Genomic DNA, 11,758 nt, shown 5'->3' with positions numbered 1-11,758 from the left:
GGCAGTCCCTCCAGCACCGCCGCCCAGCCCTCCCAGTTGGCGATGCCCTCCAGCGCGCAGGCGGGCGGCTCCGGCTGCAGCAGCGCCAGCAGGTGCAGGCCGCCCTGCAGAGCCAGGCCGGAGCGGGCGGCGGACAGCCTGCAGGGGTGGGGCGGGAGGGGTGTTTGCGGGGGAGGTGTGGGGAGGTGGCTGGGGAGGTATGGGGAGGTGTGGGGTTTGGAAGGCGCAAACGATGAAGCTCGGGGCCGCCACCACACCTGATACGCCTGACACACCAGCGCCTGCTCGCGCCTGGCAGTGCCGCCTACCCAATCCCACCAGCCGCCCCATCCCACCCCACTCCCGCACCCCGTGGCCCCCACCTTCCTCCCCCCCCCCCAAAACCCACCTAGCGTACAGGTCCTCCCCCACCGCCGTGGGCAGGCAGGACTCGTAAATGGCCCGACCCATCTGAGTGGGCCGCCACTGAGCCGCCGCGCCGCCGCCCGCCGCAGCGGCAGCTGCTGCCGGCTGCCCGCCGCCGCCGCCACTGCCGCCGCCGCCACCGCTAGGTGCTACAGCCGCCGCCGCCGCCACCCCGCGCTTGCCGCCTGGCTGCCCTTGCAGCTGAGCAGCCCCTGCCCCTGCTGCCCCTGCTGCTGCTGCGGCTCCTGCCCCTGCTGCTGCTGCGGCTGCTGGCGAGGGCGGGCTGAATGTGACGAGCTTGCGCTGCCTCAGTGCCGCCAGCGCGGCGCGGGTGGCGGCGGCGATGTGGCCGTAGCCGGTCTGCTGGTACAGCAGCGTGCTCCTGCAGGGGGAGGGGGGGGGCAGGCAGGGAGGGGGGAGGGCAGGTAGGGAGGTGAGGGAGGGAGGGAGGGAATTGAGCGCGGATGAGGACCAGGTGGTTGGCGAAGGGAGCAGGAGGGTGAGGTTGAAGCTACTGCCTAGCTACTGAAATGCCGCCAGTGCACCACTGCGCCCTCAGCGCACCCACCCACCACACCCACCGTATGAGTGCCTCCACGGACGCGCCCGAGGACACCGAGCCGTTGGCAATGCCCTGGGGGGGTGGTGCGGGAGGGGGGTGCGGGAAGGAGCACTTTGTGTCCGGGGGGGGGGGCAGGAAAGGCTTCATGATTAAGGGGAGTGACGGCGAGGTGCGCGTGATGAGGCATCCAGCCCCAGTGAGCCCGAAGGCCTGCCCGCCCGGACCCCGTGCCCGCCCCCCCAGACGTAGCCGTTAAACGCACCGTGCCGTTGCCGCGCCGCCACGCACCCGCCTGCCCCGGTTGAGGTTGGGCTGGTATCTTCAACCCCACCCCCTGCCCGGCCCCACCGTGCCCTGCATTCTCGGCTCACTGGCAAAGGCAAACACAACCCCCTCCTCCCCTGCCCACTCCTCGCCCACCCCGCCACCCGCTCACCTCCAGTAGCATACGCTGCAGGTGCGTCTCGCCCTGCTGCCGGCCCTCCCCACCGCCGCCAGCGCCCCCACCTCCCGCAGCAGCAGCCGCGCCAGCCTTGCCGGCACCGCTGCCTGCACCCGCGCCTCCTCCTCCCGCGCCTCCTCCTCCTGATGCCCCTCCTGCTACTCCTTGCCCTCCCCCCTGCACTGCCGGGCCCGCCGCCGCCGCCGCTGCGCCGCCCGCTCCTCCCCCCGCCGCGGGGCAGTCCAGCAGGCAGCAGCGCAGCGGCGGCAGCGGGGCGGTCATCAGGCGGCACACCTCGCGCCACTCGCCGCCGCCGCCCAGCCCGTGCGGGGCGCCCTTGCCCAGCAGGAAGGCCTCGCCCACGGCGCTCTGGCCTGAGGGGGGGGGGGCGCGGGGGAGGAGTCATGTGTGTGTTGTGTGTGTGTGCGTGTGTGTGTGTTGTGTTTTATGTGTGCGCGTGTGTGTGTGTGTATGTGCACGAGGTGGCTGGGGCCCACAGCGCATATGGGTAGCAGGGCGGCGCATACGGTATGAGGCGCCGTGTGTGTGCGGGCAGTAGCTCGCACTCCCGTGGCTCCCGCCCCTGCTGGGCACATGTGCGGCACCCCTGCCGCTGTTGCTCCGTCCGCGAGGGCGGGGCGGCCACGAGGCAGTCGGTTGTTCCCAGGGCCAGGCCCGCGGCGCCCCCCCCCCTTCCCACACGCCCGTACCTGCTCGGCCCGCGCGGCCGATCATCTGCAGGTACTGGGCGCGGCTGACCGGGCCCACGCCCTGCCACAGCGACCTGGGCCAGGGGGGGGAAGGGTGGGCCACGAGGGTTGGGGCCGTGGGTTCAGGGCAGCAGGCGGTCAGGCGGTCAGGCGGCATGCAGGCGGTCAGGCGGAGGGCCACTACGCATCCGTGCACTGGTGCCAGGGCAGGGGCACACCGGTATACGCGCCCGCCGTGTGACGCCCACCTCTCCCGCCGCAGGGCCTCAAGGCTGCTCTTGAGTGCCCCGCCCCCCCCCCCCACACACACACACGGCGCCCCGCCTGCCCCGCTTATTGAAACCTATTCCTTTGGGCTCGGGGCAGTAGCACCTCTGAACGCGCCGCACCTCAGGATGACGCGGCGCGCGGGCAGGTTGATGCCGGCCGCCAGTGTGGAGGTGGCGGTGAGGGTGTGCAGCAGGCCGCGCCGGAAGCCGCGCTCCACCGCCGCCCGCTCCTGGCTGGTGAGGCCGGCGTGGTGGTAGGCCAGGCCCGCGGCTGGGGGGGGGGGGAGCAGGAGGAGGGAGGTGGAAGAGGGGGGTGCGGAAAAGGGGGTATCAGGGGTAGGCATGTGGGTGTGAGGAGGAGTGGAGGGCAGGTGGAGGGCAGGTGGGACTGGGGTGTGGGGTACGCGGCATCCGGCCGCCTCCCAGCTGCCCCACACCTGCTTCCAGCCCCCCTACTACACGCCACAAGCTGTCGGTCCCCATTCCTGTCCCGGGGCTGAACCTTCCCGTTGCCGAGTCGAAAAGTTGAAATGCGTACAGCACACACAGAAAGCGTTCAACACACACACGCTGCGTACTTCCTATTGCCGTCTTACACACACGCTCCTGTCCCCAATCCGCATCCCCCCCCCCGCAACCCCCCCCCCGGGCACCCAACTGATGAGCCTCTGCAGCTGGGGGCACAGGTAGCCGCCGCACTCGTCCGCCAGCGCCGCCAGCAGCGCCCGCCGCCCCGCCGCCGTCTCGGGGGTGGGCGGCGGCAGGCGCGGCGGCAGCAGCTCAGCCAACAACGAGGCCGCGCCCTGGGGGCGGGGCAGGGGAGGGAGGCTCAGAAGGTGCGCATGTGTATATGTGTGTGTGACGTTCGGGATGGACAACCCCCACCCTCGAGCACTGTGTGCGGCGCCACGGAGAGGCCAGCGCTGCCCACAAGCACTCCGGCCCGTGCCACCACCACCTCCACCCACCCACCCACCCACCTCCCATCCCCACGTACACCACACACGCACCCTGCCCACCCACATCCAGGCCCCACCCTCATCTTCACCCTCGCTCCCCCCACTCACTCCCCCCACTCTCACATTCCCACACTCCCACTCTCACTCCGTCCGCACCTGGCACGCGGACCTGCTGGCGCAGAACACCAGGCAGGAGTGCCCCGCCGCCGCCGTCTCCGCCACCAGCACCGCCAGACGGTCCGGGTCCCGGCCGCACGACTGGGGCAGCTCCCGCTCCTCCACAAGCGGCTCGGGCACAGCCAGGGAGGAGGAGGCGGAGGCGGAGGAGGCGGAGGCAGTAGCAGCAGCCGCAGCAGCAGCCGTAGCTGTGCTGGCTGTAGCAGCCTCTAAGGTCTGCTTTGTCGCCACGGCCTGCACCTGCTTCTCCGCCCCCTCCTTCTCCTTCTCCACCTTCTCCCCCTTGTCCGCCTCCTCCTTGTCCGCCTCCTCCTTCTCCGCCCCCAGTGCCGCCGCCTGCCGCGCCTGCAGTTCCTGGCGGCCCAGCTTGCGGAATACCCGCCCGCGGAACACCGCGTACTCGGTCAGCGGCACAGGCCTTTTGGAGGGATTGGGGTGGGGGATGGGGGTGGGTGCGTGTGGAGGTGCTCTTCGGTATCAGCGGGCGTGTCTGCGTGTGGTCGGGGCTTGATTAGGAGGCTTCATAGAACACTTCGCACGCACGCCCGCACGCACCTGAAGTTGGTCATGAACAGCCGCGCCCCCAGCCAGCCGCACATGTCGCCCAGGCCCGACATGGTGGCGGACATGCACACCAGCTGGCAGGAGAAGGAGGAGGAGAAGGAGAGGGAGCTGGCGGGGGAGAGGGAGGCAGGCGGGGAGGTGGAGGGGGAGGTGGAGGGAGAGGGTTTGGAGGGGGTGGCGGTGATGGCGGTGGTCCGGCCAGGCGCGGCCCTGGCGGCTGTGGCGGCTGTGGTGGCTGCGGCGGCGGCTGCCCTGGCGGCGGCGGCGGCGTGTGCGGCGAATCGCAGCTTGGTGAGGCACAGCTCCAGGCAGATACCCCTGAGGGGTGGGAGGGGGTGAAGAGAGGTGGTGCTGATGGGTTTAGTCACCTCAAGCCCAACCGAGACCCAGCACCCCACCAGCCAGCACAGGGGAGTGGTAATGAAGCCGCGGCATGAGCGCAGGCTGGCGCAGGCTGGCAGGCAGAGGCAGGCAGCACGACAGATCCGCCGCCGCTGCTGCTACCCATCCCGACACTGCCCGGCATATCATCCTTCAGCACGTGAACACCTGCACGCCCCCATCCCATAAGTATTTTCGTTGGTTTTGGTTTAGTTCGGGCTGATATTTACAACCCCCACACACCCACACCCATAGCCACTCCTTCCTCCCCCCCCCACCTGGTTGGGTCCGCCACCATGTGTGCCTCGTCCACCACCACGCAGGCCAGCTCGCCCAGCCGCCCCTCCGCCACCAGCCGGTTCACGCAGCTGTTGGCCTTCTCCATGGTCACGATGGCCAGCACCTCGTCCTGGGGGGGGGGCGGGTGGGGGGAGCGGGCGGGGGAAGAGGGTGGGCGGGAGTTCGAGCAATGTCACCGGAGTGATGTTGACGAGCGTGAGCCAGTTGAATGCAGATACGGTATGACTCAGGTTGCGGTAATGTGCAACTGAACTGTGCACAGTAGAGCTCTGCGAGCTTGTTAGCACCCAAACTCAGACACATTTCTTCGCATACACACCGCCCCCGCCCCCGTGTGGCTCTGGCTTGTGCTTGCGAGGGCTGAAAACAACCCCCTTCCCGTCCCCCCGACACACGTCTACGTCCGCTCACCGATGCCGACAGCGGCGCGCCGCCTCCGCCCTCCGCCTCCGCCCCCGCGTAGCCCCGCACCCGCGCCCCCAGCGGCGCCCCCAGCACCGCCGCCAGGTGCTCCGCCTTCTCGGCCACAATGGACACGTACGGCAGCACCAGCAGCGCCCGGGCGGGGGGCGGCGGCGGCGGCGGTGGGGGCCCTCCGCGCTGCCGCCGCTGCTGCGCCTGCATCCGGGCCGCCTGCGCCGCGGCCTGGCGCGCGGCCAGCAGGCGGCGGATGAGCAGCACCTCGGCCACCAGGCTCTTGCCACCTGATTGGCAGTGGAGGGGGCGCGCGTGGGTGTGGGGTATGGGTTGTGTGGGTGGGATAGCCGGCCACGCGATACGTACTGGAAACATGGAGTTATGGAGTACATACGAAGTGAGTATGTGGGTGGAAAGCTGGAATGCAACCGCAACATCAACGTGCGGACGGGCGGGCGGGCGGGCGGAAGGATGAAACACGCATTTCCGTCCCCGCTGTCCCCCCTGGTCTGCCCTGGATTCTCACCGCTGGTGGGCGCGCAGTAGACCAGGTTGGAGCCGTCCTCGCCGCACTCCAGAGCCGCAGCCTGCCTGGGAGTGGGAGGCAGCAGACAGGCAGGCCGTGGCAGGCCGTGGCAGGTCCGAGTTGGTGGGCGGAAGGGTGACGGCGCAGTTGAAGCTCCTCACACACAGCCGCCACTGGTGCACACGCTCCCGCTCACCAGGGGTACAGCTTGGTGACGCCCTTGGCCTCGAACGCCGCCACCACGCCGGCGTGCGGGATCCAGTCGCGCAGAGCCAGCCGCAGCGGCTTCTGGCGGAGGCGGGAGGCGGGATGTGTGTGAAGGGGGAAACGGGGGCGAGAGAGGGAAGGCGGGTGGGAAATAGTAGATGGGCGGAGAAGGTCACGTCACCCCAACGCCAACGAGGCTCCGACCCCAGTTCCCGCAGATTTACGTACCCTGTGTCAACATGCCATCCGGCCCACTGCCTCACTACGGTACCCTGCAACATGCACACCCCACTCCCACCTTGAGCTTCTCCTGGGGCGGCATGACGTTGCCGGCGGCATGGGCGGGGCCAGCAGCGGCCGCCGCTGGTGGTGGTGCCGGTGATGGCGCCGGTGCCGCCGCCGCACCTTCACTTGGCCCCCCTCCTCCTGCTGTTGCAACCATCATTGCCGCTGTAGCTCTTGCCACTGCCGCGCCTCCTGGGCGCGCCGGCGCCATTACTGGTGCTGCTACCACTGATACTGCTGCTGCGGGCGCGGCAGGGGCGCCGCCGCCCACTGCAAGGTAGCCGCCAGACAGGCCCACACCAGCCGGCGCTGCAGCCACCGCCGCCGGGACTGCAGCGGGAGCCGCCCGCACCGGCGCCGGCGCCATCGAGGCGGGTGCCGGCCCGGGTATCCTGGTGGCCGCAGCCTCAGCCCCAGCCCCAGCCGCAGCCGCACCCGGTGCCGAGTGGGCGGCGGCTGTATGGGTATGGGCGTGGGTGTCCGTGCGTGTGCCAGCCAGCGCTGCGCTCATCGCCAGCGCCTCAGCAAACATGGCTGCGGGGCTGTGGGCGATGCCGGCAGTACTGGCACCTGCAGCAGGCACAGTCGCAGTAGCAGCACCAGCACCTGCAGCCGCCGAGAGTGGCGGCCCCTCCCGCGGACAGTGGGGCGGTGCAAGCGCCGTGCAGGGCCCAGCCGCCCCCAGGGCCACCTGCTGCTGCCGCTGCTGCTGCTGCTGCAGCGGCAGCGGCTGCGGCGACGGCTGGCGCTGTGCCTGCCCGGTTGCCGGCTGCAGACTAGGCCCCGCCTGACCAAGCAACTGTCCTTGGCCGGGGAGCGCTGCCCCTGCCCCGGCGCCGAGAGGCCCGCCGATAGCTGCAGGCGCAGCTGCAGGTGCGGCCGCACCGGGCCACGCGCTCACGTGGTGAACCGGCCCTGCAGGGCCAGCAGTGCCGGGCGCCAGCGCCGCTGTCCCTACCGCTGCAGCTGCCGTCGGAGCAGCAGCAGAGGCCGCGCCCGGGCCTGGGCCTGGGCCAGCAGAAGTGACAGCAGTGGCAGCAGCCGTAGCCGCACTGCTGGTGGCGACTGGGCGTTGTGCAGGTAAGGGAAGGAGAGTGCTGCCACAGGCGCTGCCGCCACAGCTATTGCTGATGTCACCTCCGCCGCTGCCGCTGCTCCTGGGTCTCTTCAGGGCGACTTGTGGGCACGCAACACCAGCCGGTGCACGGCTGGCATATGCCTGCCAGTGCTGCTGCTGCTGCTGCTGCTGCTGTTGCAGGTACTGCGCGTGCGACTGCTGCTGCTGTGGCTGCTGTGCTTGTTGCCGCGCATGCGGACGTGGATGTGACTGCTGCTGTTGTTGCTGTTGGTTCTGGGGGTGCTGTGCGTGAGGCTGGTGCAGCCAAGGCGGGTGGGGGGCGCCCGCAGATCCGCCCGGTTGTGGCTGCTGTGCTTGTTGATATGGGTTGGCGCCGAGTGGAGGGCCCCTGGCAGCCACGGCCCCGCCCATCGTCGACGGCGCTACCGTGTGCGGCTGTGGCTGCGGCACTGGCGGCGGATGCTGCTGCGGCTGTGGCGGCTGCGGCGCTGGAGGTTGTGCGCGCGTTCCTCGCGCCGTGTCACCCTGTGATGCCGAGGCTGCCCCTCCCGCTGCTCCCCAGGCTGCTGCTCCCGAGGCCCCTGTCGCTGCTGCCGCTACTGCCGCTGCGCCCGCCGCGGCCCTCACGGGCCAGCCGCTGCCTGCAGACGCCTGCCTGCGGAGTTGGTGTGCGTACTGGAGGTGGGGCTGGGCCTGGTGTGGCTGCTGCCACGAGTAGCTAGTGCTCTGGCCCGTGGCGCCTGCGCTACTGGTGCTGCCAGGCCTTCCTCCTCCGGCGCCGCCGAGATTGCCGCCGACCGCACCATCGCCGCCTCCCACACCGCACCGCCACGGCTCGGGCGCTCCCCGGGGTTCTGGCTGCGAGCTGGATGTGCGGGTGGGGAAGTCGGAATGAGTGCCGGCCGGCGCGCCGTTTGACGTGGCGTGGGGCATGGAGTGTTGCTGGTATGGGTGTTGCTGTATCTGCTGCGGCTGCTGAACAAGCGGTGGCTGCTGGCCTTGGTGTGCGTGTTGCTCGTGCGACCACGGCTGTGTTTGGTGCTGACCGTGTGGCTGGTATGTCTGGGGTTGGTGGTGGTGCTGCAGTCGGGGTTGCCCCGTGACGGCCCCAGCGTAAGGATACTGCTGTTGAGGCTGCGGCTGTGGCTGTGGCTGTTGGTGATAGTGATGGCCATGCTGGGACTGAGCTGGAGCAGACGCAGGCCTCGAGGTCGCAGATGCCGGCAATGAGGAGTGCACTCCGGGCGGTGCGCCCTGGCTGTGAGGTGCAGGCGGCTGGGGCTGCGGCTGCGAGTGCGGTGGTGCCTGCTGCTGGTGCGCAAGCGGCTGTCGCTGTTGCGGCGGCTGTTGCTGTGTCCACTGCTGCTGTTGCTGATGTTGGTAGCCGGCATGATGCGGCGCGTGGAGCGGCGGTGCCAGCGGCCCGGCGCCAGTCGCCGACGGCGCCTGCTGCTGCCTCAGCACGGCGAGCTGCGGCTGTTGCGCCGCTGCTGCAGCTCCACCAACCCCCACACCACCACCCCAGACGGCGCCTGGTCCCCCCACTTGGCCCGGCTGCAGCCCGGGCGCGACAGGCCCGCACGCCAGCTTGGCACCGGCGCCGGGATGCCCGCCATGTTGGCCTGGTCCGTAGGGCCCCGCGGCGGGCGGGTGAGGCCCCACGCCGCTCGCCGACACCAGCGCTTGCCGCTTGGCACCAGGCGCATAGCGCTCGCTGTTCTCAGCCTCGCAGCACGGTGCGCGCTTCATCGAGGGCCCAGCAGCAAGCACCGAGCCAAGCGCCAAGCGTGGTCTGCTTCCTGCCTAGCCTGCCGCTAAAGACGCATTTATCATTTATTACATGCCCATACTAGCATATATGCCCTCCAAAGGACCATTCAAGCGCGGGAGGAAGAAGCAAGCCCGTGCAGCTGTCTGGCACCGTCAACAAAATTAATTGAAGAATGCAGTTTTCCTTTGCAGTTACTGCAGTTATGGCGCCTTTACGCTGGGACACTACTTTCGGGAATTCATCGCGGGTGGATCCAGCCACTTTCTTGTGATCGGTCTCCTGTCGAGTTTGCCTGCATAATTTGCTACCTTACGAAGAGCTGCTTACTGTGAGAATCGCCTGGCTGAAGTTGTTACTCGTGAGCGAGCCGTTAAGCCTTGGCCGCCGACTCCACAAATTCCTCCTTGTCCAATTTTACAAATGTATGCCTCTTAGTTGAGCAAGTAGCTGGCAACACCCATAGTGCTTGGAGCAGGGTCTGGAGCGCAGCGCATGCTCGCGACACTCTTCAGAGGACCTTCTGCAACCTCCGGTCAGGCGCTGCAGTCCAATTTCGTCATGAGGGTAAGTTTATCACAGCTGCAGGTTGCCATGGCCGAACTCCGGCCGACCCAGGTCACTGGCCCTTGCTGGCGCAGGCACTCAGACTGCACGGGTGGCTGGCGCAGCGCGAGGTCGCCGCGACCGCCGGCCCAGACGCCGCGGCCTGCCGCGCCGCCTCTACGGCAGCTTCCTGCAGCCCCAGGTGCCAGCAGGCCAGCGCGGCGCCCCGCCGCACGGGTGCAGCCGGTGCCGGGGGCGCCACGCGCCCTAGCGCCCTTGCCGCGGCCTTCTACAGCTCCAGCACCACCAGGGCCAGCGGCGCCAGCCGACTCGCCCCGGGCAGCCCGGCCCCCGCCGCCGCCGCCGCCCCCGCCGGGCCTGCATACCCAGAGATCTCCATCAGTGCAGCCTTAGCAGCGGCCGCGGCGCCCTCCGCCAGTGTGCCGCTTGGGCGGCAGCTGCGCTGGGGCACCGCGCGCGGGCGGCTGTCCGCGCTGGAGCGCGCCGCCGCCGCCGCCGCCCCGCAACCGGCGCCCCCGCTCCTCCCTCCGGCTCCGGCACGGCTTCCTGCCCGCCACACGGCTCTCCCCAGCCGCACCGGCACGGCCCTGCAGGCGCTGCCCTCCCAGCACGAGGACGGCGACGGCATGTTTGAGGACGAGGAGGGCGGCGGCAGCTCGGACCCGGAGGAGGCGGCGGCGGCGCGGGAGGCGGAGGAGCGGCGGCGGCGGTTCGTGGGCGTGCTGCAGGGCGTGCCGCACGTGGTGGGCGCGTCGGAGCAGCTGGGCAGCGCGAGGAAGCGGGCGGGCAAGGTTACGCCGTCGGCAGGTGCGGTGCGCGTGGCGGGGCTGAAGGCGTGGTGGGGTTGCTGGGGTGGTTGGTGGTTAGTGGTTGGTGTCTAGTGGTTGGTGGTGCGGAGAGGAACAGGTGGATTGGGTAGGTGCGGGAGGAAAGGGAGGATGTGCGTAGCCTGAGGGCAGCGGCTCTAGCTGTTCGCCGTACACGTGGCGCCAAGCTGGTGGAAGTGGCGGTAGTTTGGGCAGCTTTCATCAGGTCGACTCATGTTGACGCGTGTCGGAGCCGCCCTGTTTCGGGGGCCGCGGAGGCAACTGGGGCAACAGAGGCCACGGGGACTGGAGCTCCTACAGCGGGGGTGACATACTGGTTGAATCATTCCATTCTCCACGAACGGCTACCCCCACCCCCACCACACGCACAAACACACATTCAGACTTTCCTCACACACACCCTCTGCAGGCATCCGCAACGAGGCCGAGCGGGAGCGCAACCGCTCCACGCGGCGGCTGGACACGTTCATGAAGGAGCTGTCGGTGCCGCTGGGCAGGTACCTGGCGGGATTCCCGCCGCCGGGCAGGCTGCACCCCTTCGAGGTGCGTGCGTGCGCGTGTGTGGTGGGGGAGATCAGGGCTAGGGGAGGATGTGGGGCCTGGAGGGAAGACGGGGCGGGGGGCTAGGGGCTGGGGAAATGGGTGTGGGCAGGGGGGCTGGAGGTAGACCTGGGGGAGCATGGCGGCTATTCCATTCCGTGCAACACAGCTGAACCAAGGGGGACGCAAGGGCGCTGGAGGGTGCGTGTCATGGCACGCCTGTCATGTTGGTGCGAGCTCTCTGGCCCATCACCGACTGGCCTGGGCCTGCTCTGCCGCCCCTCTCCACCAATCACCTTGTTCCTCCCCCTCCTCCTCCACCACCCTGTCTCCCCCCCTCCCGCCTGCCTCCCCTCCGCAGGCTGCGCTGCTGGCCCTGACGGTGGGCGAGGCCGCCTACGTGTCCACACTGGACCGGGTGGACAGGCTGAGGCGGGCCGTGCAGGTAGGTGCAGTTGGTTGGCTTGGCTTGGGGGAGGGGAGGGGAGGGTGTATATGCCTGAGACCAACGTATAGCTCCCAGTTTGGGAGCGGGCGGGTGGACAGAGGCAAGTGCAGGCATTGGGGCCGGAGGGAGGGGAAGAAAGGGCTTGAGGGGAGGCAAACGCAGGGATTGACAAATGTTCGTACGGCCGGGTGTCGGGGCAACTAAGAGCAGGAGTAGGCAGCAGTCATACAACCACACGGTTTGGCGCTGGCGTGTGTGTGTGTGTGTGTGCATGCAATCATGTGTGCTTGTGTGTGCCCACATGCTCCGCCGCCGCCCTGCACCGC

The 11,758-nt window shown here is 69.5% G+C and overlaps 2 protein-coding genes across 2 annotated transcripts in view; one reads left to right on the top strand and one right to left on the bottom strand.

Annotated features, from left to right (window-relative positions):
* CHLRE_08g384390v5 (uncharacterized protein) overlaps positions 1-9,122 on the bottom strand; it is a 17,495-nt gene extending 8,373 nt beyond the window's left edge. Inside the window, exons 1-14 of the mRNA XM_043065342.1 lie at positions 6,218-9,122; positions 5,909-6,000; positions 5,713-5,777; positions 5,181-5,473; positions 4,748-4,878; positions 4,080-4,406; positions 3,504-3,942; positions 3,047-3,191; positions 2,509-2,659; positions 2,120-2,193; positions 1,404-1,783; positions 987-1,039; positions 389-787; positions 42-138 (exon numbers count right to left, since the gene is read on the bottom strand). Of these exons, the coding sequence (XP_042922343.1) occupies positions 42-138; positions 389-787; positions 987-1,039; positions 1,404-1,783; positions 2,120-2,193; positions 2,509-2,659; positions 3,047-3,191; positions 3,504-3,942; positions 4,080-4,406; positions 4,748-4,878; positions 5,181-5,473; positions 5,713-5,777; positions 5,909-6,000; positions 6,218-9,031 (5,460 nt within the window). The 5' untranslated portion in view covers positions 9,032-9,122. The remainder of the gene's footprint in view (positions 1-41; positions 139-388; positions 788-986; positions 1,040-1,403; positions 1,784-2,119; positions 2,194-2,508; positions 2,660-3,046; positions 3,192-3,503; positions 3,943-4,079; positions 4,407-4,747; positions 4,879-5,180; positions 5,474-5,712; positions 5,778-5,908; positions 6,001-6,217) is intronic.
* A 130-nt stretch (positions 9,123-9,252) lies between these two features.
* Positions 9,253-11,758, top strand: part of CHLRE_08g384355v5 (uncharacterized protein) — a 3,509-nt gene continuing 1,003 nt past the window's right edge. Inside the window, exons 1-4 of the mRNA XM_043065341.1 lie at positions 9,253-9,617; positions 9,692-10,424; positions 10,854-10,987; positions 11,346-11,429. Of these exons, the coding sequence (XP_042922342.1) occupies positions 9,546-9,617; positions 9,692-10,424; positions 10,854-10,987; positions 11,346-11,429 (1,023 nt within the window). The 5' untranslated portion in view covers positions 9,253-9,545. The remainder of the gene's footprint in view (positions 9,618-9,691; positions 10,425-10,853; positions 10,988-11,345; positions 11,430-11,758) is intronic.

The sequence above is a fragment of the Chlamydomonas reinhardtii genome, chromosome 8 (assembly GCF_000002595.2).
Source record: "Chlamydomonas reinhardtii strain CC-503 cw92 mt+ chromosome 8, whole genome shotgun sequence".
NCBI classification, from domain to species: domain Eukaryota; kingdom Viridiplantae; phylum Chlorophyta; class Chlorophyceae; order Chlamydomonadales; family Chlamydomonadaceae; genus Chlamydomonas; species Chlamydomonas reinhardtii.
Note: the sequence above shows the minus strand (reverse complement) of the source record. Positions and strands in the feature narration are given on the sequence as shown.